At 39.9% G+C, this 27,557-nt stretch overlaps 1 protein-coding gene across 10 annotated transcripts in view; it reads right to left on the bottom strand.

Annotated features, from left to right (window-relative positions):
* The window catches only part of SORBS2 (sorbin and SH3 domain containing 2), a 376,136-nt gene that overhangs the window by 67,158 nt on the left and 281,421 nt on the right, over positions 1-27,557 (bottom strand). For 6 of the 10 annotated variants that reach the window (XM_025384771.1, XM_025384769.1, XM_025384770.1 and 3 more), the window contains 4 exons: positions 24,435-24,461; positions 24,079-24,203; positions 7,773-7,911; positions 3,377-3,549 (listed from right to left, as the gene is read on the bottom strand). In XM_025384771.1, coding sequence (XP_025240556.1) covers positions 3,377-3,549; positions 7,773-7,866 — 267 coding nt within the window. In that variant the 5' untranslated portion in view covers positions 7,867-7,911; positions 24,079-24,203; positions 24,435-24,461. Of the gene's footprint in view, positions 1-2,573; positions 2,929-3,376; positions 3,550-7,772; positions 7,912-22,640; positions 23,283-24,078; positions 24,204-24,434; positions 24,462-27,557 lie in introns of those variants that run through there. The other 4 variants (XM_025384772.1, XM_025384779.1, XM_025384773.1 and 1 more) reach the window with 3 other exon arrangements.

Raw genomic sequence — 27,557 nt, forward strand, 5'->3', positions numbered from 1 at the left:
TGCTATATCTAAATTTATTTTGACCTCTGGGCGTGTATTATTCTGAAAATCACCCCAAATACAGATTAACATTAAGGGTCCCTTGACTTTGTTGCGAGTCAGCTCTTCATTCTGGGCTCTGTCTCCACGGCACAGTTGAGGTTATTGGTGGAATATTCAGTCAAAGTGGGAAATGGTGGAAGGGATTGCAGTGATGAAGCAAGAATCTATTATTTGCTGGCTCAAAGTTGCTAAACATGTATCTTTCAAGAAAGTTTATTTTTATAAAGGACTGATTTCTCTTTCATTAAACCTCATTTCTTTTATGGTACTAAAGCAACAGAAAATACAACATAACGTTGTGCAAAAATGTTTTCCTGGACATGCCAATGGCAACAAGGAAGGGTACGAAGTGAGTTCTATCACTGTATATGGCAATGCTTCTTGACAGACAGGTTTTTTTTCTTCACTTGCTGGAGGGCCTATATCAGGTAGAATCTCACAGTGATGCCATCTGCCAGCTTTATATGGTGAGCACAGAGAGGCCAGAAAATGCCCCGTTGGCAAAGGAAATATGAAGCTGGTAAACTAAAATATTAAAACTCTATATCCCTTTCTGAAAGAAGTACTCTCAGCATTTAAAGTTCCTTTTGTAAATTTTGTAAATGCCATCATAGAGATTGCTATGCCTAAGGTTCAGAATAAGAAAACAGTCTACTCAAATTTCAGGAAGTTTACTTTTGTATGTAAAATCATTTTGCATAAAAAACAGCTACTAGCAATTCCCTATGCAGTTTTTTCTACAACCTTGACTGAATAGACCTGAATTTTTACATTCCTACCGTTTTCAAAACATCAGAACTCTACACCAATTTAACATGCAGAGATTTCAAAAAAGAAAAAAAAGACATATTTTCTACATAGCAGTATACAGTGACTCTGTTCTATCTTTTTCTCCTTTTCACTTTTGAAAATACTCAACCAAGTGTTATATTGGAAGTAGAAGAAAAGAATCTTGTATTTCACTTAACTAGCTGGCCTTAATGACACAATCTCATGGGAGCTGAGCCCTGGTGATTTTTGTTGTTTTGAAGAACAGCAGTGAAAGGTTCACATAGATGTCCTAGGTCACATGAGAGAGGGCAATCTGGAGGGCTGCTTGCCTTCATTAAAATAGCTCAAAAGTACTGTTTGTTGACTCTTGGCTTTCTAGAGTTTCTGGATGACTTTACAAAATTCTGTTTCCTCGGCATAGGCTCGCTGTCTAAAATGATCCTACAGCACGGTACATTGCGACAGTACCGCCTTTGGCAAATACACTGAATCTGATCATCACTACTTTCTACACACATGAGAAAGAAAAACAGCCTTGGAGAGTCTTGGCCTGCTGTGGCTCAGAGACAGCCTGACTTGACATTTATAATCACAGCTAAACAAGGGGATGTGCTCGGGAGGGCTGTATAGTCAGTGAAAGACGAGAGTCCTCATAGAACTGTACCTTCTTTGTCAAGTTTTAAAGGTCTAAGTAAGAGGACAATTATGCATAAAAATTACAGTTCCTTATAAGGAACTTTGCATTGGTTACATTGTGTTTTCTATTTTACAGAAGGGAAACTGGCATTAAATGTGTAGTGTGTTGGCTTATGCATACCCAGACGTGCTTTTGATTTGGCAGTGGATAAACATTTAAAAAATTTTAAGATGATTTAATTTTCATCAACCATCTCTAGCATCTCAGTTTTTCCTTTTGAAACTAACCAAGCAAAGTCTGGTTAGTTAAGGAAATTATGTCTTATAATGGATAAAAACATGGACCAGGCTTGCACGTCCATTATATATCATTTATTGACCTAAAACATACTCAGATATTTTTGACAAAATCCTCTCAGACAGAATCTACAACTACATAGAATCAGGACTTCTTAGTTTTGTCTATACTGTGCCTCAAGTGTCAATTACACAAAACCAATGACACCATATCTGTCTCACTGTCTATCCCTACATAATTAGAAGAAAGTTTCAAATTTAACCATTTTGAGTCAGAAATCTTATAAGGAAAATGAACAAGAAAACATATCACCAGAAACATGTAATCATCACAAAATGAAGAATATTGGTCATAATCCCTGAACTTTTGTTTGGCACATAAAAATATGGCAATTGTCAGTTTCAAGACAGATTGTTAGAGCATCATAATTAGTCACATTCCCTCAATCTAATGAGTCTAAAACCCCAGTAATTGCTGTACAGATTTACTTTTTGGCTTCCAGTTGTAATACAGATGCTGAGAATAATCCATTTTAAACTCTTCTGTCTGTACATAAAACACATAATCCCCATATAAAAATGTAAAGTCAAGGAGAGAAGAAAATCCCCACACTTTATCGTTAGTTCTTTTTGACTGTTTCCAATCTTACCATGGCTTTTTTTTTTTTCCTGATCTCTTTCCCGTTCTTTGCCTCTATCCCTTATTGTCGTGGCTGCCCAGGTCTGCATTCCCGGGGAGCAGCTCTTGGCCACACCCCAGCTTTACATGGGTCTTGCTTCAAAGTACATGCAGCTGTGCTCCCTCCCCGCGGGGCCCCCAGCTTCACCTGCAACGGTGTTGCTGCTCTCATCCTGTCCCCGGCTTCCTTCTCCCGGCTGGCACAAGCCTTCTCTTCCAGTGGACTTGGTCAGCCAGCTGCTGCCTACCCAGGTTCTCAGAAGCTGCCTCTGCTACTGCTGCGTTTTGCCGGAAGGGGCTGCCCAGATACACTGAGCAATGCTTTGGCAGAGTTTTAAAACTTAAAAAAAAATCCAAACACTTTCACTTATCATCCCAGGAGAGCTCTCAGCAGGCACGGCTGAAGAGGGACACTAAAATGTGTATTTTTCTTCAGACAGCTTTTCCTTTCCATGACATTAACTCTCTTCACTCCAATCATCTCACCTCCCAACTCCCAAATCACAGCTCCCAATCCCCCGGTGTTAACACACATCCATTTCAAGACACGAATACATCACTGGTTTATTTGCAATGCACGTGGGAATTCAAGGCAGCCAAAGAATTTTCACTGTCTCATTCCTTCTCTTTTGTCTCTATTGCCCTAAGCCTCCTTGGTAAAAGGTAAAAGAAAAACAAACAAACAAACTAAACCACACAACAGTTTTATCATTTAACAAAATCGCAACGTTCACCATGTTTCATTCAAATAGAAAAACAGATTGTGTAATTCTCTCCCATCGACAGCTTTCTTTCTCTGCCACACACAGCCTAACATTCATGAGAACTCGGATGGCACGGAGGGCAATCCTCATTATATAAGACCCTAGGAATGTGCAAAGCCATGGACAATCCGTCCTTTGTGGAGTCTGTGCACAGCCCCAGACAGACGCACACGCTGGCATTTCCTACCGTTCTAATTGCTGTGGGGATTCCGGATTCATCCACGGGCCCGATCCCTGGGTAATGTGGGGCTTTGATGACGGTGACTCTCTTCTCTTCCTCTGAGGATCGGTACAGGGGGACAGAGCTGCTGGTGGTGCCATCCAGAGAGTGCACGTGCTGGGGATACGTCTCTGTGGAATCTGTACAGAAAATTTGGTAACATGGAATGTATTCATTGCACAGGGAAGCATCAATTCATGGTGTCTTGTATATTTATGCCAACTGCAACACAGAGTCCATATTGCCATCACTATCCCTTTTAACTCATTTACTTTCCATTTGAGCTGGTGGAGACTGTGTAGGTGTGAGGGGAACAGACCTATACCGGCAAGGGCCTCACCGTTTCATGAAGAAGGCTGGGGAAGAATGGCATTTGTTACATGACAGTCTGGAAGCCTCTGAGTTAGGAAGTGCTCTACATGCATTATCTCTTCTTATCCTTCCAGTAATCTTTGAGGGAGGGCAGGATAGGGGGAGCAAGAACCAGTTTTATAGATGAGGGGCAGGAGCTGAGACAAGGTTAGTAATTTCCCTCAGGTCATCATTTACATTAATATTATTCTTGTGATACTGCTAACTACTATTATCTATAAGTTTTGAAATGTATTTCTAGACAAAGATATGACTGTTGAGTCAGTAACAGTGATTTCCTAAAAATGAAGCAAAACCAAAAATCACTTAAAAAACTTTTCACATCCAAGCCTATAGTTATGAAAGCTTATGAATAAATAAATGCTTTAAAATTATTAGTACGATTTCCTATGTGCGTTTTTACCTTAAAATATAAAAAATCATGACTTCTTACTTTTTGACGACAAAAACTGCCTTAAGGATATAATTTAGATGAGGCTTATCAAGTTCTTCATGGTTTTTAGTAACTTCTAGAATACTTTCAGAAGCAACAGAGTACAGACATGCAGTATATATTCCATTTACTCCTAGTTCACAGATATTTTTAAAAATCAACATTATTACCATTCCTCTGGTACGATTAATAATATGCCTTTCTATTTTTCTGCAATTAAATTGAAAATGTTGGTGACAAAGAATGACACTTTGTATTTACTCTTTATGTCATGGTTTGTCAGGACTGCCACTCAGAAAGTCCTTTAAGGTGGAAATGAAAAGAATTCTCATGTTTCAGGGTGGGACTCATTGATACCATCATGTGTATATGATATATATCATATATAAATATATTTTTCATGAAAAATGTGTGTAAAATATCATAAGTAAGCTTTTTTTTTTTTTTTTTTTTTCCTTGAGACGGAGTCTCACTCTGTCGCTCAGGTTGGAGTGCAGTGACGTGGTCTCATCCTCCGCCTCTTGGGTTCAAGCGATTCTCCTGCCTCAGCCTCCTGAGTAACTGGGACTACAGGCACCCGCCACCAAGCCTGAGTAATTTTTTGTATTTTTAGTAGAGACGGGGTTTCACCATGTTAGCCAGGATGGTCTCGATCTCCTGACCTCATGATCCACCCGCCTCGGCCTCCCAAAGTGCTAGGATTACAGGCGTGAGTCACAGCACCCAGCCATAAGTAAGCTTTTTAAGAAATTTTAACTCATCAATATAAGGGTAATTACAATTCAGATCTCTCTAAGGGAAAATCCACTGTAACATTTGTAACTGCTATTACTATGATTATGACTATTTTCAATTTAGTTTGCGTCAGAAAGGCATTTTTAATACATTTTTTGATGAAGAATGGATAAGGCCAGTTATAAAACTGCTTTATGCGCAGTTTATGTGCTGGATGGTGACATAAAATGTCCCTGAATAAACGAACAGCATCATAGCCTTTCAATACTGAGTCAGTGCTGGGGAAGGAGGTGTGTTGTCTGCAGTCAAAGAACATACAGTGGTTCAAGTCCCGGCTTGTAGTTTCTTTCCCCTGTTAATGGCCCCTTGAATGTGAAAGTAACATTCAAGCTAGTCCTTATTAAGACACAATGAGATATGTGACACTAATTGACTTTCTATTTAATTCCAAAAAGGACTTGAGTGGGCCGCCATGATACTAGTATTTTTATCAGCAGCAACTGTTTTTTGAACAGTAGCACGTGCAAAGTCCTACTCTAAGCAAGGAGAATCAACTCTGCCTTCACATCTGATCCATTGCATTCTATGAACCCATACCTTATGCAATAGAAGTTACCCTTTATTTTATTATCCTCATATATGGTCATGAGAGACCATAGCTGAGATCTTAGCAATCTTTTGTCATCTTAGCAATCTTTTGTCCTAAACTCAATACAAAATTCATCTAGGGCAAGGTAGATGTACATATTCCCCCGAGACCTATCACAGCACTGGCCAGCTGGAATTTGTTCAATGTTTACATGTGGAATGTCTTCCCATGTAGAATATTTTACATGTAATAAATCTGCTTATCAATATGTTCTAAAATCAAAGCCTATCTACATTCAAGTTTTTATATTTTTTTGTTGGATGGAGACAGGGACAAAACTGTATTCACTAAGAAAGGCAATGAGACAGAGTCAGACTTTGTTAATAATTATTTGGGAAAAAGCTATGGCTAGAATAAATTGTCGAGTTTTACTTCGTATGTGTGTAAATGCATAGTTCCATTTTAAACAATCTAGATATAATGGACTTCCATCATAATACTACACTATGGGCTGATTGCTAAGGGCAAAATGTCGGCATAAGCAAGTTTGACTTTCTTAACTCTAAAAGGACATCATTGAGGGATTCACAGATGATCCTCAGGCATAGCATCGGTGAAGGCACAGATCTATTTAGACTTTAATAAGTCCCACGGCTACCTTTAAAGTTTTATAGTTAGAGAGCTTTGGTTGACCTCAGAAGTTGAGTTCTATCATGCATATGCTGGATGCTGACATAAAATGTTCCTGAATAAACAAACAACATCATAGCCTTTTAATACTCAGTCAGTGCTGGGGAAGGAGGTGTGTTGTCTGCAGTCAAAGAAGATACGGTGGTTCAAGTCCCGGCTTGTAGTTTCTTTCCCCTTGTTGCTGGCGCCTGTGGCCAGAGGACCAGGCCTCTCCTTTTCTGGGAGGTGCAGAATGGTCCTGCGGTCCTGAGAATTGCCCTCTGCTCCCTGCTGTCCTAGAAGCTTCCTAGTAAGTCAACTTCATGGAAACTTGTTCAGCCTGAATTCCTATGATAGTTCAATTTCATATTGCTTTTTGATATTTTAGGTTTTTAAGTTACATTTTTACAAGCTAAGAAATATTTATGGGCTGGGTATGGTGGCTCATGCCTGTAATCCCAGAACTTTGGGATTAATCCCAGCACAAGGCAGGTGGATCACCTGAGGTCAGGAGTTCGAGACCAACCTGGCCAACATGGTGAAACGCTGTCTCTACTAAAAATACAAAAATTAGCTGGGTGTGGTGGTGGGCGCCTGTAATCCCAGCTACTCGGGAAGCTGAGGTAGGAGAATCACTTGAACACAGCGGGCAGAGGTTGCAGTGAGCAGAGATCGCACCATTGCACTCCAGCCTGGGCAACAGAGCAAGACTCTGTCTCAAAAAAAAAAAAAAAGTATTTATCACATTATTTTCTGAACTATCCGAATATATTTTACCATGTAAGAGCATTTCTATCACTGTATAGCACTGCTTCTTTCTCAGGAGGCCACAAAGAGTCCATGAGCCCCATGAAATTACCTGCTTACAAGTTTTTATGAATGTCCGTATGTCCATTTGTTTTCTGGAGGAGAGCTCTGTCTTTTACTGAATTCCCAGTCCTCAGAGGGTTAAGAACGATTGCGCTATACAATGACCGAAACTTCATTTAAGGGAACTCTTAAGTTTCTCTTGTGTGGCTTCCCGCTACCGAATCCCTGACTGCAGGTCTTCCAGCCTTGGTTTGAATGGTGGTTTCCTCCTTTGTGAGCCAGTAGATGACTGCGTCACTGCTTTGCAGGACAGCCTGTCCTCCTATTACACTGTTTTAACTGTCAAACGATTCTCCCTTATATAGACCCCAGGAAATAGTCCACGGTGGACATGGTGGAAACTCTTCCAAAGACGAACAAGCTGCCCTAGTGGAAAAGCCTGCATTCATGTCCTCCAGTGGCGTAAACCCCCTTACCCTAAGTAACCATCTTCGTTTTCTTTCTACTCCACCACCCCAGACATTTAAGTGCCCACTCCAGGCTCAGACACAGGTGGAGTCATTGTCTTGGAAGAGGATGGTGCCCATTTTCTCCCATGTTGGGTCCTCTGCCCCAGTTTCTCCCTGGGGATAGGGTCATGAAATAGTGGACTGCTGAGCGCCCCCCGCCTCACCTTGATGCTGCATATTTTTCTCCTGTGGTTGTACTTGCCATATTGAGGTTGCCATGGAAATCAGGGTGAGCAAATTACTTACCAAGGGACGTGCCGTGCTGCATGACGATGCTGGAGTTGAGTGAGGCTGGGAGAGAATATGCCGAGGGGGAAAATGGCCTCTGATAGTAACTCATGGGACTCACGGCACCTCCAGAGTTTCCATTCACTGTTATCTGGCTCTGGGAAAAGTGCAAAGCCATCGAGTTAAATTAGCACATAGTTCCCTGCAGACATCATCCCGTCAGGCGATAATAAAAGACTTCCAATCACATGACAGTAATCAGCTGCCAAGCTCTTATTTATTTTGAAAACTGAGGTCAGAGGGCATGGTATGTTCTTTGCCTTCTCTCTCTTCCCTTATTTCTGAAAATCACTCTCTTGTGTATCTGAGGGCCCAGGGAGTGGTTAGGAGGAATGAAAGTGGCTGACTGGCGGGCATGCCACTCTGCCAACAGAGGTGCCAAATGGTATCAGTAGGAGTCAGTAGCAAGTAAACATGGAGGACGACTTTGCTCTGACAGTCAGAATGTCAGCGGTCAGAATACTGTCGTGCTGTTCCGCATGCAGCACTGACATGGATGTCCTTCGACATGAGGCAAGGGATTGGTTCTCAGACCTAGTCAGAGATATCTTCTAGTGAATCAATGTTTCCAGAGCCAGGAGAATAACATAAGGAATCCAGTTGTTTGGATGTATATATCATGAAGCAACCTATTCTAGGAGGATCAAATACCTGGTAAAGGATCAGAAAGACATGTTCAACCACTGGCTTCTCCCCACTTCAGCCTCACTGAGCACTTCATCAATCTCTGATTTCTTAATTATTCATTGTTTTGATTGTTTCGTATCGGAGTATTTTAGAACCCAATGGTATCTCAAGCTTCTTGTTGAAGATGGTCATATATATGCTTCTTTAATATTTTGTATAACATGCAGCCTAGTGCTGATGACAGAGTAGATGTTCAACAGGTATCTATTCTGATGGAACTGAATCGGCTTAGTTCACAGATATCGAGCTCAGGACTATCAAGCACGCCTGTCTACCCACAGCACGGTACTGACCATTATGGGGCACACACAATGCATGCATAGAAGATCAAACATTAGTAAGAACGTTTAGTTAAAATTATAACTAAATACACACAACACACATAGGCACACAGATAAAGAACCGTAATTTGTGAATCTTTTCTACTTATTTTAAAACAAAACAAACTTCTATTACACAGGCTTGAAACATAGATATAGTAACTGCATAGTTCTCTGATTTCACTTTAAAGCAGATAGGTTTTCAAATGACCTCGAATAAGTCTAATTTGATTACTGTATAGCCACACCACTTATGTCCCCAAATCAATAAACATTTCATTACAAGCCTTACGCTTATTGATTAAGTAATTCTCTAAGCTGTTAGAAAAATTACTCTCATATCCTAACCAGCCACGTCTTGAGGACCTGCTCCCTGGAGAGAGCTGGACATTCAGATAAGTGTGAGGCACAGGCCTACCCAAATCTTCAGAGCCTTTATGTACCTCTGATGAATGATTTGAGAACACTTTCACCTCCTTGCCAAGTTAAGTTTGGTGGATCTTTGTCAATATCATTGTAATAGTATTATAACATGTTATAATTAATGTTAAAAACCGAAGAATCCTTATTAAAAACCGTCAGGTTAACTATGTTACTAAACTTACAAACTTGCTCTGAATCCTATTTTGATGGTTTCAATAATATTGACTAGGGGTTAAAAAAGCAAACACTGAGAGTAGATTTATTCTTTTATTGTGTTAAACCAATCAGGATTTTACAAATACAATAGCATCATTAGCATTTTAGAAAATACTGTATTGTTATAGTGAATTCCTTATTAGGAAAAACATGTCATGAATAATCTATTTGCAATTTTAAACTGATAATTGCAATTAATTTCTCTCACAAGTAGCTCTGCTTGTGCCCACAAGACTGTATATAAGACAGTCTCCTGTACAGTTTTAAAAGCAGAAAATTGAACAGGTTAGTTGGCAGACTGATACCCTCTCACTGCCTTATATTTTTGGTTAAAGGTCCTGGGAAAGTTTTAAAAGTTAAGAACCATTTGAAGCACAGTAAGGCATGGGAGGAACCCACACCTGTGGTGCTCCTGGCTGGTCCCGTGTGGCAGGGAGGGACTCGCTATGGGGTTAGGCCTGGAAAACGAGGCTCCCTCTGTAGCCAGTCTCTGAATGGAACATTTGAATGCAAAGTGTTAGACCCAGCCACTGGGGGAATACTAAATCCTATTACCAAAAAAAGCATCTTTTACTTTTTGTAAATTGCAGTGTCTTAAAAAACATATGGCTTATTATAACATTTCTCTGTGCATAAAATTTGCAGATTTATGAGCTTGATAGAACATAAAACTATGTAGCACAAATAAAATTTTGTCTATGACAGTGCTTATTTGGAACTTCATTATAGTATCAATTTTAAAAAATCAATTTTTTTTTTGCGTGAAGCTATGTGCCTCTTAAATGGAAGCCATTACTTAGACATTATATGCAATACAGAATCTGTGCCATAAAATTTTGAAACATTTTAGCCATTCACAGATCATTTATTAGGGATTGCTTATCACGTAGATACATTTAAATAATATATGTATGGAAAAGATGTTTATATTGCATAAATGAAAGACAAATTATTGATATACAAAATTTAAAAATGTATTCGTAAATTTCTATCCCGAAATGGCTCAGGAAGAATAATTTTTAAAAATCATACAGCTAAATTTCTGAAAGGTAGATAAGATTATCGACATCATTCACTCCTGGACAACAGATAAATTCAAAAGTTGTAGCTATTAGAGAAGGAGGGGCAAGAAAAATTAGCCTCATGCAGTCAGTAATCATTTATGTGAGAAACGAGGTTATAGAAAAGAGTCACACAGGACACATTAATGTGAGTCTGTGAGAAAAACTATTAACGTGTATTAATAGTGGGTTAAAATTTTTTGAAAAATTTTAGACTTTCTCTATGATCATAACATATTGTGATGTATGCTTACCTAACAAGGCAAATCACTGTACAACTCATCAGCTACAGTAACACGGGAAACCATAAGTAACCATTTTAGAGTAATTGTAAGTAATTTAAAAATGAATGAAGAGAATATAAGTGACTTTTTTAGCCTTAAGCAGGCTTATGAGGATGTCTAATGATTTCCCTGACGGATGGCACAGAATTGGTTTCGGAGTCAACACCTATGCAAGTAAAAATGTCAGCTGAAAAATGAGATGGCACAATAAATCAGTCCTTTTAAGGAAACGGTGGAGGCAAAGAAAGGCAGAATAATTACATGCGTGGCCGCAGGGGTGGTTAAGGTGGTGCCATCTGTCACAGCAGACCTCTGACCCCAGGTGGGGGAGGGTGTCTCAGAACGGCCAGTGGTGTCAGAGTCACCAATCTGCAGCTCCTCAAGCATGGCTGTGGAGGACTCACTCTCCGAGCGGGAGGAGTGCTCGGCCAGGGAGGAGTCTGTAGTCAGAGAGCCTGTGTCATGGCTGTGGATAAGGCTTTCAGGAGCTGGGAGCAGGTGTTTGTATAAGCAATGGGAAAGGCTGTGGGGTTTATGCAGGCGTGAAGACCCCAAACCATTGGGTGGCGGAAGGCTAAGTGATGCTGAGCTGGTGCCACTGCCTGGTGAAAAAGTGGCTCGGTTCAAAGGTACCACGGAAGGAGGGCACGGAGGAGAGGCTTCTGGTGTGGTTTGTCTGTGTGTCTGTGAAGCATTTACCTCCAACACACTGGCAGGTAAGTTCTGATTTCCAAGCTGAGTATGAGGAAAAAATAATAAGAGATAAATTATCCAATTAACAAAAGTACCTCTTTTTTGCAATTTGGCAGAGAAGGCAAAGCATCGGTTTTATTTGCAAGCACTTTAAGGAGTTACATTCAGATGGATTAGGTGCCAACCACATAGTGCAGAAAAAGCATGAAAACTGGAAGAAAGTGAACCCAGTCGGTGTGTTTTGGAAACAAGGCTGGCTTTCACACAGCACTGCAATGTAATTTTGGGTAGGGGCTTGAGAATGTTGGCACAATGAAACTGTTTCCTCAGGAGTTTTAGTTTTTGTATTTGTGACGATGATAAGATATCAGACTATTGGTCAGCAGAACTGGTTTGCCCTTCACTAGAAAAATCTAATCGCATAACTGCCTCCCCCTTGCCAAAATGTCCCCAAAACATAAATCTGTCTTATTTTTTCCTGGTTTATGAATCTAAATACTGATAATACTAAACACAACTAAGTGGAAAAGATGAATGGAAACGCTATTTTATTTCCTTTCCACTCATTAAATCTGTTCTTTGATTTCACTACAAAATATGAAAAGAATTGGACTTTAAAAATATCCTAGCAATGCAAACAGAGGTACCATGTGTGAAAATGAAAACCAGCCACCGATAATGGTTAGAACGCACCCTAGTTAGTTAGAACTGTGGTTGGCACTAAATCTTAGGTAAAGGAGAAAGAAACTGAAGGAAAAACAAAAGATTTAACAGCTCCAAGCCTATATATAGCCCAAGAGGCTAATCATAGTGAAGGGATGCTCTGTAGGAAGAAGAGAGATGACCGTTTGAAATTTTACAACCACCTGTGGTAGCCTTGATGACGTCTGACCGCACATGACAAACAGGATGATAAGCACTGAATTCAACATAAGTGAATAAAACTCCGAAGCAAGTTTTCTTACTTATTTTTTCTACCTTTCAGAATAAGTATTTTTTTTGGAGGGGATGTTTGGGGGAGGAAATGGTTTGAAGATAGATGGCCAGAGGTATTGTGAGATACTAATACAAAGATGGGAAATGAATGAAGGAGAACCATTTACACTTAGAAATATTGCCTAGTAAATGTTTAAGGAGTACAATTTGGTGTTCTTTGGCGGCCGCAATTTTCATAATGGCTGATGTCATGCGCGTTGTTAGCATGATAAAAAAAGTTACAATACTTTTTTTCTCAGACTTTTACTTGAATACTTTTTAAAAATCCATCATATAAAAAGGTCTCTCTGAATCATAGATCCCTTAGAAATCTGATGAAAGTGACTGATCCTTCTTTTAGGGAAATGCACAAATTCATACATACAGAAAGTTCTGCATAAACTTCACGGGGAGAGAGACACTCTAAACATATCCTTAATCTAACGGGTTAAGAAACCCCAACCTTGGATAAAAAGACAGATTTTCTTGTCCTAATCTTACTTAATATGATTTTTTCTTGTTCAAACAGAGTCATTTTAAATGTGAGATATATATATATATTTTACTGTTTATGGTTGTTTAAATCTCTAGAAATAACTGACAGAAATCTTAGTTACCCAGAACTTAAAATGTTTTGGTAGGGATGCATCCTTATTACTGAGTGCTTATAGTAATTGCAATCTTATTGGAGGTAAAACTATAATATTATGAAATTTTCATAATTCTAACTTAATATATTAAAATTTTGCTATAAGTCTGAATGTAATTCAGTATAAAGCAGTTTTTGGATAGCTTCAATGAAATTTCCCCTAATAATGCAGCTTTACTAAGGATGCTTCCACGTAATATGAATCTCTTTTTAGTTTTATTTATGCCAAATGAAAACTATGAAATAATACAAATCATACAAAAGGATTTGAGTTATTTGCTCATAAGACTTTTCCCTTTCAAATTAAAAGAAAATAAATCTAATGACTTTAACTCCCATTGGATTGACTTGTCCATATCCTATGACTCGAAACATGTCAAAAGCTAAAGCGTCTTCTTTCTAAAATCACCATTGTCATGGGTAATAAGATCAGTAGTTTGCATAGCATTGTGTCTGGGGATGGCCCTTATCCATTCAATTGTTCTTCCAAATAGAATGTCCACAGAAAACAAAATTATTCCACCTTTTGAATTTCTTTCACCACCTCCTGACATGTTCCTGGTTTTGAGTCTTTTAATGCACGTGTGTGTATGTGTGCGTGTGCGTGTGTGTGTGTGCACGTGTGTGGATGTGTGCGTGTGTGTGTTTGTGAGTGTAAGGCATGAAATGCCTCGTGGTGAGTCACATCACACTTACATTTCTACAGATAGAACTCAATAATTCAACAGTCGTACTGGTCACCCACAAAAAAGCTTTGACAAGACCCCAATCTCCACATGAATGGAATACTCTATAGACCCGGGGGGAGAGAAAGACCATGAGACACGTGTTTCTCCTGAGGAAAATCAGAAGAGCAGCTGGAAAGGTATGAAGGGGAAGAAGGCGGTATTTTCCCCATCTGGACTACCCTGAAAAATAGGGAAAACTGGCTTAAAACAAGCACATTTTTTTCCTTACTTCGTGAGTGGCAAGTAGATGACGCAGAAAATCATCCCCAGTTTTGGGTTCTCCTTTTCAAGACCGTGGAAGACTGAGGTGTCTGAATAGGGATCAAAGGTCACCAACTTTTTGTGAGTATAAATTGTTTTTTCTTTTCCCCACCCTTGAGCCAGCAGGAACGGGGTAAGGAGAAACACCAGCTAGCAGTCAGGGGCTGCCTGGTCTTCTGCAAAGGACAGGGACAGTACTTAAACCTATGCTTCATACACCAAGAGAGAGCACCTGCTTACTCAAACTAGCACTGAGCTTCTTCATCCAAATGACTCCAACCCAGAATGCTAAGGAGAGCCTGTGGATGAGAGTGATCACCAATCGACACTGGAGCTCCTGAGGAACGAAGGGGCATGGAGATTCGAGGGAAGGTGAGCTTCAGCAGTGGAGAAAGCGTATTGAGTTGGATGAAGGCATTGCAAACTCAAGTGCCCATCATGGGCCAGGAAACTATCCAGGATGTGCAAACCAAGCCCATGCTGGATGCCAGGGAATGATGGGACAGATGGCAGAACGTGGAAGTCCTGTTCCCCCTCAAGGCGGGCGTCATTTACCCATATCCTTTGCTTTGAAACAGGCTGAAAATGAAAGCTTACTGTCTCTAAAACCACCGCAGTCATGGGTAATACGATTTTTAGTTTGCTCACAAGCTCAGTGACAACACATCTATAGTTACAAGCCCCTAGGCCATCACTTGCTGACGCAGCAGATGTGGAAGCTGGAGGAGAAAGAGGGTAGGTGTGAAGCAGGGATATGAAGAAGTGCATGGCCAGGCCTACGGAGAGGAGAGTAAAGTGCTTATTGGGGCGCAAAATTTAAAGAGTGACAAAAACTAAGTAATCGAGATAAATTCTGTTTCAATGCAATCTTTGAAAGAAAATCAAGATCAATGCAAAAAAGAAAATATACCCCATACTGAACAAAAATGTCAAAAATATAAATAAAGACCAGTGTATGCCAAGCCATAGGAAAAGAGAAAAAAAATGGATCTGGAGTTTTTAACGCAAGAAAACTCATCAATAATATTTTCAAAATCTACATGTTTGCTTATTTCAGTTTTAGTTGAGAGAATAGACATGTTTGACAATTTCTAATTAACTGATGGCAATCTTAAATCACTTTTAATTAATTTAAGGTGAAGTAAACACATAATAGGGCAAGTGCAGTGGCTCACACCTGTAATCCCAGAACTTTGGGAGGCTGAGGCGGGCGGATCACCTGAGGTCAGGAGTTCGAGACCAGCCTGGCCAACATGGTGAAACCCTGTCTCTACTAAAAATACAAAAATTAGCCAGGTGTGATGGCAGGCACCTAGAATCCCAGTTACTTGGGAGGCTGAAGCATGAGAATTGCTTGAAACTGGGAGGTGGAGGTTGCAGTGGGCCAAGATCACACCACTGCACTCTGGCCTGGGTGACACAGCAAGACTCTGTCTCAAATTTTAAAAAAAAGTTTATTTTGCTTTAAATAAAATATTTAAGCTTAAAATAATATGTGAGTGTCAATAAACCTGCGTTTCAACTTTTCAAAAAAAATTCTAATGACTTAAACATTCTAGGAAAAAGTTCATTCACAATATATAAAAACAGGTAGAAGGGAGCACAGAATTTCCTTCCACCTCAGGCTCCAGTTGGCTTGATGTGGCCCTGTGGCCCAGGATCCTAACATCTGCCTCTTAACATCTTTAGTCATTGGGCTTCTAGGCTTCATTTCTCAAGGAACATAAGGGATATATATTAAATGTCAAGCAAAGAAATCTGACAGGCTTTTTTCCAAAGGGGTTGACAGTAATTTTCTTGAAAAAAAAATATCTAGGAAGGGGAGTTTTTTTTTTTTTTTTTTTTAACGGAGTCTTGCTCTCGGCCTCCAAAAGTGCTGGGATTACAGGCGTGAGCCACCGTGCCTGGCCAGAAGGGGTTTTTAAAAAACCAGTCTTTACCTCCCATCCCCATATCCTTTTGGGACAATGTGCCCCCTCTTTCATGGCCTGTCCTGGGCGTATGAGGAGACGTGCCAGCAGCTGTGTCTGTTGCCGGATCATCATTTTGCTGGCCACAGTTGATTAGGAAGAGGGAATGACTGGACTACGCTGGGCCAGTGGGGCCCTGCCTCCCTCCTGGGAATTATTTGAATTACATGACACTGAATGCCCCTCAGGTAGCTATCAGGTACCCAAACGCAAGGAGTCAGAGAATGTCATGGAAACCCACGGATAACCTGAAGTAACAACAGAGCAGAAAGTAAGAGATGGAACTATGCAGTTCCTATGACTGAGAAGGACGGAGGGTAGCTGCCTGGTCATTGCCTCGTTTCCCTAAGGCCTGGCTGTATTGCCTGCATTGTAATGATGTGAGATTGTCTGACAGCCTCATAATAAAAATTATTTTAGCCATATACTCCCTACCCAAGACCTGGGCGACAAGTGATCTAAAATTGTCACACAGATTGGGCACACTGACAGCATGTGGCATCTGAATCAGGGGAGTAAATATTTCTACTGTACTCTGTGGTGTTCAGATTGGGAATATGGTTTTGCATCTGGGGAAGTGGCATATTTTAAGAGCATTACCAAAATATGGGATTTCAGAATCAGCTTGTGTGAGAGCATAGAGGTAGCAGAGGCTAGTGGCTGAGTTGTGGATCTTGAGTCAGACAGACTTAGGCAAGTTGTTTAATTCCCTTGGCCTCAGTTCCTTCATGTGTAAAATACAGACATGGATAAAACCCATCTCTTAAAGCCTGTAAAAATTAACACGCTTTTAATTTTTACGTGGGGCAATGTAAAGTGCTTAGCACAGTGCCTGGTGTGTTGTAATAGCTCTCAAAAAAAAGGAGAATCATGTTTAAAAAAATCAAAATACTGGGAAGGAACAGGAGTGCTCTACACAAAGCCAGTAGCAGGGTAGGGAGGGGAAGGATCACGTGAACACTGTCAGATGGAGGCGGAAGAACATTCTCTCTCTTTTGCTCTGTGGATAACCATGCAGAAGTTAAGGAAGGCAGATCATGACCCGGTATTAGAAATTCTTTCCAATAATTCGATCTCAGAAATGGCCGAGCACTGGATTGCTGCCTTGGAACGTAACTGAGCTCTTCATTAAGTGTATTCAGAAGAGGCTGGAGGCCCATCTATCGGGAGATGTTGAAGAGGATGTTTTATTTGTAAATTCATGTTGGCCTCCCAAATATTCTCTAACATGCAATTATTTAAATGCACACATATGCATGCACGTGAACAGACATCAAATGCAGAAATTGCCAAAGACCTGATCAACTAATAGCATTACAAGCTCACAGAAAGGAAGCCATCCTAATGGAAGACATCAATGATCGGGGCTGGTGTTGATAGGAATGTTCCAGAAGGTGCGTTCTGCAGTTCTGCCCCTATCACCCCACACTGCCGACGTGTCTGCATTACTCTGTCCTCCGTAGCATCTACATACTGATCTCATGGAGCACGAGAAATGAGTTTCCTCTCCCTTCTACACCACGGGCAGGCCAGTTCCCCTGTGAGTCCCCAGCATATGTACAGTGGCAGCTGTGAAGGTGCGGCTTTGGCAATTGATTGATTATGTTGTTTCACAACAGACAGGACAAGCTTATCTTGCTGAAACAAAGAACATAGCACAGATGCCAGAGAAACTCTTTGGGGGTGTAGCTTTTTGCTGGCTTTCCGAAGCGTCTGGCTTATACCTTCACTGACTTGACATTGAGAACAATGTGACATTTTTAGCAACAGGATATCTGGTCACACAGTAACAGAAGGATAACATGCCTCATTTCTGGTCTGTTTGCAGGAGGACAATTAAAGCACATGCCATTTAGAAAACATTATGAAAAACTGTCAAATATGAAGAGAATTTCTAACAGTGACCTGTAGTTTTCTTCTTAAACTAATGATCAGGCTTTAATAATAACAAAACTATGTAAATAAAACTTCTGGAACACTGAAATGTACTTTTCACATCTTGGTGTACTTTTATTGCTTGGGCCTGGTAATTCCTGGGAGCCTCATTCTTTATAATGGAGCACATATTTGGCTGACTCCCAGTGTATAACAGCGCCTGGCATTGGCTAAGACTTGCCAGAATGCGGAGTGCAAGTGTTTAAATTGGAAAGGTCACCATCGTGAAAGATCATTACATGAAAATGAGACTTAAAAATGAAGCATATCACAATCATCAAGACGTAGAAACAAACCAAATGTCCATGGATGGATAAATAAAGAAAATGTGGTGTATGCACCCACTAGAATACTATTCAGCCTTAAAAAAGATGGATATCCTGCCACATGCTGTAACATGGAGCAACCTGGAGGACGTTATACCAAGTGAAAGCCAGTCTCAGAAGGATAAATATATGAGCAGAGAGTAGAGTGGTGGTTGGCAGGGGTTGGGGGCAGGGGGGAATGAGTTGCTACTCAGTGGGCATGAAGTTTTAGTTATGCAAGGTGCACACATTCTAGAGATCTGCTTTGCACAGCATGGTGCCTACAGTTAACAACACTGCACTGCACACTTGCAAATTTCTTAAGAAGGCAGATCTCATGTTAAATGTTCTTGCCAAAATTTTAAACAGAGAATAAAAACTGCAACAGCTTCATGCTACCTTTTTCACAAAGCCTGAGGAAAGAGGACACACTATGTTGGAACAAACTGCAAGTCTGTTGAAACAAACTTTTACCCACCAGTAAAAAAAAAAAAAAAAAGAAGTATTGTTGAAAATAATATATTTATTTTTCCCAATCAGATGCATAATTTGGAAAAATATTATTTAATCATGATGACAGCTACTGTAGGTTTAGGAATTACTATGAAGCAGGCACCATGCCAAGATCCTTATATGCCCTACTCAAACCTCCCAGCAGTTCTATAGATGAGAAAACTGCTGCTCGGGAGGGTGAATAACTAGATGAATGAATTTTTTTTTTTTTTTTTTTTTTTTTTGAGACGGAGTCTCGCTCTCTCCCCCTAGCTGGAGTGCAGTGGCGCGATCTCGGCTCACTGCAAGCTCCGCCTCCCAGGTTCCTGCCATTCTCCTGCCTCAGCCTCCCAAGTAGCTGGGACCACAGGCGCCCGCCACCGCGCCCGGCTAATTTTTTGTATTTTTAGTAGAGACGGGGTTTCACCGTGTTAGCCAGGATGGTCTCGATCTCCTGACCTCGTGATCCACCCGCCTCGGCCTCCCAAAGTGCTGGGATTACAGGCGTGAGCCACCGCGCCCGGCCGATGAATGGATTTATGTTAATAAGATCTTGAAAGAGCTGACTGCCCAACCACTCTCTTCCCGGTCTGTCTCATACCCACTCCAGGAAAGCCTCCTTCCTCACCATGGAATCAATGGTAAGTTTTCAGATTTCATTTCAAACCTGTCTTATCAACAGCATTTGTGCAGTGAACCATCCCTTGCTTTCCACACATTTTCCTCGCATGGCTTTTAGGATGCCACATTTTCCCGGATTTCCTCCTCCCTTAGAGGACGCTGCTTTCAGTCTCCTCGGCTGCTTCTTCCTCTTAATGCTGAGATTCACTCAGGCTCAACTCTTGGTCCTCCCCTTTTCTCTGTCCACCCCCCTGGTGATCTCACTCTGTCTCATGGCCACAAAACTCATCGACAAGCCAATGGCTCATATCTCCAACCAGGACCTTTCCCCGGGAGGTACAGGTTCTCACATCCAAATGCTTACTTGACCACTTCATGTGGGTGTCTAAGAAATGCCTCAAACTTCCTGTTTCCCAAATGGAACCTTTGAAGTTTCCACCAACCTGCTCCACCCACAGCTGTCCAGTCTCAGCTGAAGGCAACGCTATCTTCCAGTTGGAGTCAACCTTGACTTTTCTCTTCCTCACATCCCACATGCAATCTGCCAGGAAGTCCTGTTTGCTTGACTTTCAAAATACATTCTCAGAGTCTGATTTCTCACCACCTCCTCTGCTGCCCCCTGCTTTGAGCCCCCATCATTTCTCACCTAAAGGACTGCAGTAATTACCTAACTGGTTTGCCTGATCTCCTCCTTGCCCCACTATGGTACGTTTTTCACTGAGTTGCCAGAATGATTTTGTTAAAATATAACGGAAATAATAATGGTGGCAGCCTCAACATCCTCCAGTGGCCTCCATTATTATTGAGAGTAAATGTCAAAATCCTTGCAATGGCTCACAAGGCCTCCCGTCATCGGGTCTTTCTTACCTCTGACTTCACTTCCTATCACTCTCACCTCACTTACTTCCTCTCCCTCCCTCAGGCTTCCTTCTGGTCCTCCCACAGCCCCAGAGTGATCAACCTCAAAGCCTTTACATAAGACATTCCCTCTGCCTGGAATATTCTTTGCCCTTCAAAGCTGTTCTGTCTTTTCAGTGAGGTCTATTGATTGAGTTACCATACCTGACATGATATCTGGTCTCCACAACTCAGCTTTGCATGGCATAACTCAATTTCCATAATCTTCTAATATATGTAATTTACTCAAGTTCTTATTAATGTTTGCTCCTCCTGCCACACACAGACAAATTTTAAGCAGGAATGGTTTCAAATCCAACTCTGTCACTAGAACAGACTGGACATAGGTTAGGCACCCAATAAATATTTGTTGAATAAATAGCAGTGACAGGATCTCAAATCTTAACTTTTGGATGGTGCCGATACCCTGGGGATTATATAATCAAACCAACCGTCTCTGCTCAGCCTGGATAAAACCATGCAAAATGAAAAGTATCAGCTTGTTTTCAAACATCACAAAACCATTCTGAAGAAGCAAACCATGTTGGATGAGTCCAGTGACTGACATGTGTTCCTATGACTTCTCCTACGCCTGCTTCCTGGCATGCCCATCCTGGGACACTGGCAAGCCCGCTCACTGACACTGGCACAGGCCTGTCTGTACAGTCGCCCAAGGATTTTGCTCCCTCAGATCTTCCTGGACTCCTGAACCTGATCAAGACGCACCTGCCTTAGCTTCCACCGTCATGGCGCCGTGTCTCCTTGTCACTGGTAAGTAACTATTTTGCAAGGAGAAGTAGCACTCTTTCAGAGTGGCGGCCCTGCAGCCAGTCTGCCAGGGTGTGCATCCTGGTTCTGCCTTGTGCCAGCTGCATGACCCCGGGGGAGCAACTTCGTGCCTCAGTTTCCTTAGCCATAAAATAAGGACAGTGGTAATACCTACTCCTTGGGATTGTGGAAATCATTAATAAACATAAACAAGCTGGAACAGTGTCTGCATAGAGTAAACCCTTAATATCTGTTAACTGCTACTAATGTTGTTATTATTATTATCATCTGATTTCACAGGTGCTTTCAGAAGCTATTACCTTAATTAAAAGAAATCGCTCTACTGAATGAATTTTGCACATCTCGATTAGCTGATGGAGAAGATATTTGAGTAGAGGTATGATAACACCAGTTTGTCCTTTTAATCATTTCTGTTTAAGGCTCTTCTGCTTTATGAGTGGGTAGGGGGATCTTGGTGTCAGTTAGTTATCTTTTGGAGATTTTCTGCACAGTTTAAAAATATATCTCCTCAAGGATATGTTTTGGATGATCTTTAATAACACAGATGCAAAAAGGAGTATTATACAAATTATTTACTTAGACACCAGTGTTTTCAATATTAACACTGCTGCTGTTGCTGCTACTATTTTATCTTTTATTAACAGCTCTCATTTATTGAGTGCTTGCTCTAGCCTAGTCTATGGTAATTCCCTAGTCTTATCATAACCTATGAATTAAGGATTAATTAGTATTCTCATTTCTTTGTTCAGACTCACAGGAAAGTTTAGATGAATGTCTCATCACATAGTGATGCCTGGATTAAATTCTACAGTTTACCCTTAAAGTTTATGCTCTTAGCACTACATTGTTTTATGGAGAAGTCAAAAAGAGAAGCACATTTCTCCTGCTGACAGACTAATACACGTAAGCAGAAGGATGCTATGAGAGAATTCTACATATATGGAAAGAAAGATTTACTTCCTGCAAGTCTGGATAATAAAAGTTGGCTAATATACTTTCTGAAATGATAAACTGATTAAGTTTTAGCGAAAATGAACATTGGGTTGCAAAGAAATAGACACTGCTTAAAATTAAGATAACCGTTCCCTGCCAAAGCAAATTATAATTGACAATTATTTGAAGAGATTTTACACATGTAAATAAAGTAAATCTAAGTGCAAAAAGGTCTCATATGAAAAATATTTCTTTGAAACCTAAACATGCTTTAAGTCCTGAAGTAGTTTGCAGTGTCTTAAATAACTGAGCCCTCAATGATTTTCCATAAATATCTAGAAGAAAAAAAATTTTAGAACATGATTTCTGGATGAAAGATCTGTATATGCATATTTACATTTAAAAATACCTAGACATTTGCTGATGAATTTAGTAGGGTTTTAAATTTGAAAATGGTTTCTTTCTCCTTTCCCCTCCTGCTTGGAAACTAAGAAAGCATTAGGTCATATAAGAAGCCCAAACCAAAGGAGTTAGGGTCTCTACAACACACATGTATTAATACGAAGAGACTGAGAAGCGTAAGGTACCACCCTGCAGCCTGAGGACTGAGAGGCCACTGCAACTGCAGATTTTTGTCTCTCTTGCTGAAGAGGTATCTTTGCAGTCTCTGGAGAAAGCTCAGGTAGCCGTTTGTGGCTTTCAGGATCCTGTCCTGAAAGGGGAGCTATCTGTATGGAAAGAAATGCTGTGTGTGTCTCAGGCACTGGATTAGGGGTCAGTGAGCAGGGCCTTTTGAGAAATGATGGTACTTCAACAGATTTGGAAAACTGTGGAGTATTAATGGGCCTGCTACTTCCTAGATCCTTGTTATGGGTTAGTTTCAAGGTAGAAATCCTCCGCGTTTGAGAATCTTGCCTGTAGTCCTCTTGTAGAACTGGGGTGTTGATGTTAGTGAATGGTGCAGGATCCGTGCTGGAAGTTGCTGGTAGTGGATTAGTGATTTTTTGTGTATATGACATGGTTGTGTTAGATTCTTCAGAATATACAATTGTCTGTCTCGAATCTTCATTGGAATACATAGTTCCCTGAGGAAGTTTTTTGTTAGCAAAGTACTCTGTATTGGAGGGAATTTGTGTGTTAGTTACTAACTGGTCTAAAATGACACCCTTTGTGTGACTGGTTATCAAAGAGCTATGAAAGCTCTCTTTTCTGTCTGGTGGAGGGGGTGCCTGGATTGACAATGGGATCCAGAGAGAGAAATAAAGTTGAAAGAAAAACAGAGAAAGTCCAAGTTAGTCATGAAAGAAACCAGTGTCAACCTTGCCTTTACAGAAGTAAAGCAATGCCACACCTTCTGATTATGCTATCCATTTTGTTAGCTAGATTGAGTGATCATTTTCATTCCCTTTAGAATGCACTTACATTTATTATCAATGTTTGCCCTTAGGGGAAAAAAGTGTTTCCAGCGAATACATTATAACCTTTGCTCCACCTACATTCTGGGAAATTATGTTAAAAGTGAACATGTGTTCTCTTGGCATATTTTTATTAGACTTTGAAATATATATATATATATAGTTTGTTTAATAGCATTGTTTTATAACAATTTTCATGCTTGGGGCATAATTTGACTAATATCTCCAACACAGAGCTCCTTTAGTTAATATAATAGTTGCATACTCATAATTATTGAATACATAATGTATTGCTGACCTCATCAGTTTAAATCCAAAGCATCAGCTGTCAGCTTTTAAAGAATTAGAATATATCCTAGAGATTATGTTAGAAACTGATATACTTTTATGAGCTTAATCAGAAACAAAACCAAACCAAACCCTTGTTTGTTAAAATTTGTTCTCCATGTTGTAAATACAAGCCTGGCAAGTAAACTAAATACAAAAGGAAAAACATATTAAAAATAAAACATGTATTGAAATATGCACACTAGGAAAGAAGCTGTAAGCAGTGGTCTTTATAATAATCATGCCTTAAAATAATACAGTAGACAAGAGTGTGCAGGGTTACCTGAGTTGGTGATCTTTTATCTTGTAGGTTTGGTCGAACGCTTCTAAAACCTTTTGCTGCAAGAGAGGAATATGTAGCATCTCCGTTCAGTGTCTCTTGATTGCCATCATTGTAAGATCTCCAAGCTTTCATTAAGGGAAAACAATTGGATACAAAAATATCTACGTTCACTTAAACATTTTTTATAAAATTTATTTTTATTTCCAAAATTGTAGTGTTCTTAATAGACGTGTAATTTAATATGCATAACAGTATATGAAATTTAAATTTAACATGAAGTCAGCACATGTGGCTACGAATATGTTTTTTAAAAGTCACAAATAATGTAATAGTTATTCAGAATATTTTTTCTGTACCTGAGTCTGGTGACTGAGAATCACGGCCTGAAAGAAAAAAAAATGTTGAAATGAAGACTAAGGTGAAATAAATTAATAACCCAGTAAAAATAACATGGCAAAGAACTATATGCATTATTTTTGCAAACATTATTTCAGTTTTAAAATCTGGGTATGTCAAACATGCCAAAGGGAGGCTTGTACATTTATTCTTACTTCAATTAGAATGTCATTCATTAAATATCTATAATATATAAAATCTATATGGCAAACACTAATTTTTCCTGTCAATGATGTTGTAACATGCAATTTTAATCTTATTATGGCCAAAGATGAATATGTGAATTTCTAAACATCAAATTAAAGGATCAAAAGAGATCTGGTTTATAAACAGCACTAACTCAAACCACCAGATCCTTAACTTTCAATGCCCTGCTGTTGATAAGCATATTTAACTCCTGGGTTAGAGAACTGTACTCTGTAGTTTGCATTTTTTTTTAACCTTAGGAAACTGTAGACCTGTCTACCGTATCATGTGACATTTTCAAATTATTCTCGAGACTGAGTTTTTTTCTTATTGCCATATAAAAGTCATTTTACACTCAAATATGAAAGAGCTATTGGAATATGTTCCACTGTCTTTCAGCTAGTAAGCTGTGGAAAATACATTTCAGTACTAATAAACTGCTTTTGGTAAGGCAGTTGGCAAGTTATCAGTGATATATTTGTTATCAACTTTATTGAAGTTACATATTCCAGAATCTTCTATATGCAAATTTGAGGTAATCAGTTGGCACGTTTAACTCATGTATATTTGAAGTCATCAGCTTGTGTTGCCTGGTTTATTAAAGCACATGGTCAACTTTACTTAGATTCATTAAGCTTTTAGCCCAACCTGCTGTCCAGTCCTGGATTCCTTCTGCGTGTCCCCAGGACCATTATTAGATTCTCATTTCAATTCATAAAACAGGAACTTTACATGCTGAAAAAGTCTTTGTTTTTCTTTTAATGCTTCAGAATAGTTATTTTCAAGTTTAAACACAAGAATTTAGAATGATAAAAATGGGTTGAGAAATGCAAGCATCTGATTTTTAGATAAAATATTTGATATGGATTCTTTCCAAATCAAAGAAAGAAACACAAATGTGAGTCAGCACAGAGTATATTAGAATGATCCCAGCCCAGGTGAGCCAGAGAAGACTAATAAATTCCCATTCTTTATGATCATTGATAACTGTATGGATTTTATTTCCAATGAATTTAAAATTAGAGTAATAAAATGGGTACCAAAGAGAAAAATCACTTTGATGAATTATGCATGAAATGCTTATTGGATCCTACTTCTAGAATTTGTACAATTTTTACAATTTTATTTTATTTTTTAAAGATGTGGTCTTGCTATTTTGTCCAGGCTGTCCTTGAAATAGTGGGCTCAAGAGATCCTATAGACTCAGTCTTTTGGTTAGCTGGGGCTACAAGTGTGTGCCACGGGGCCTGGCCCTCCTTCTAGGATTTGATGGAAGCAGAAATGATTGAAATTCTTTACCAGTTATATGATGAAGATAAAGAAAAACACAGTTTGGCAATATAGAGCAATCATCAGAATTCTGTTTTGGGGCACTCAGGAGAGAGATTTAACAACCACGAGGCTGCCATTCACTGTGGACAATGAACAAATTTTGGGATTTGGGAAAGGACAATGAAAAATAAATTTTGGGATTGGGAAAGAGGCAATAAAATCGCCCAAAGCTCCTTTATGAGAAGAGAAGCAGCATTAATAACAATGATTATATTCTGATTATTTTCTTGAGTATAGAGAGTTTCTTTTATGCTTGGTTTGGTAAAACTGAGATAAAAAAGAAGGCGTGCGGTATGTGCTGGGGACGAGGTAATGGGAGCCAGAGGCTTGGAGGTGCAAGGGGTGCAGGTGTGGTGAGAAAGAAGAGGGTGTACTGGGCAGGTCTGAAAGACACTGGAAATAAACTCCCTCTAATAGTCTGTAGGGGGCAGGCTCTGTTTCTTCACGCTGGTCACCGTGTTGAAGACGATGGAGCCCCAGGAAACGGTAAGCATGAGAATCAGAGGACAGTCACTCCAGGCTCAACTGTGGGTCTCTTCCTGGGACACTGGGCCCAGGAATTTCCAAATGAATCTGTCCCTGTGCCACTGGAAACATTACAGTAAGAGTGGTGGGCTGTGCTGAAGGGCCTTGCATCATACAGTGGACACGTGTGTGCAGAATTAAGAGAAAGGAGAAAATGGCCAAGAATTCGAACTTCAGGATGAACCAATATTTTAATAAAGCTTATGTGGATGATTAAAGCCTGACTTGAAGTGGGTGGTCTTTCAAGGAGACTAAAGTACATATCATTTGTCTTTCTTTAAAATAAATCCAATTACAGATACTTGGAACACCCAGTCCTGATTTGCTCTTTATTACAGTCTCCTATATGGACACTGTTTAGCATAGCTCTGCTTTTATTTTATCCCTGCAGGAAAGCCTAGGAGAGGGAGGACACCTGTTCTTTGGGGCAGGTAATAGAAAGTATCATGGATCCATGTCAAGTAAAGAGAGCATAGGTTAGGAAAAAAAAAAAAAAGTCGGTCAGGTAAATGGCTTGGCAGATGTGTGGGGAAAATGGTTTTCCCCCAAATCTGCAACATTCTTGATGCACATTCACTTGTTAAAAAAAACACAAAGCTAGGACTAGGGGCCTGAGTCCTTCATGTTTAGTGTTCTTTAGCAGATAGTCACTGCTTCACTGATAATCCACTAATGACTAAATGGTGTACATTTTTCCCTTTCCTGGCTGTTTTGCATGTGAATATTTTAACAAATAGGGTCTTGAAGAATGAATACCTCCACATGCTCTTACCAGCACTCTTCCTTGTATCGAGGCGCAAACTAGTGAGTATCTGTCTGGAATTGTGTGCAAGACATTCCTGGCTCCATGTCAGGGGTGGAACTGAATGCCCTCAATGGCCCTTTCCACTGTTATGATTCTAACATGACAGCTTTTATGTAGCTGTGTTTGTGGTACGTGTCGCAGCATAGCCTCTCCTCTCAGGTTTTATTTAAATCCCTTTTAACTGATGTGCTATACTGACACTATCACTTATACTTTTCTTGAAAATTATTTTGAT

This window comes from Theropithecus gelada, chromosome 5, assembly GCF_003255815.1.
Source record: "Theropithecus gelada isolate Dixy chromosome 5, Tgel_1.0, whole genome shotgun sequence".
In the NCBI taxonomy this organism is placed as follows: domain Eukaryota; kingdom Metazoa; phylum Chordata; class Mammalia; order Primates; family Cercopithecidae; genus Theropithecus; species Theropithecus gelada.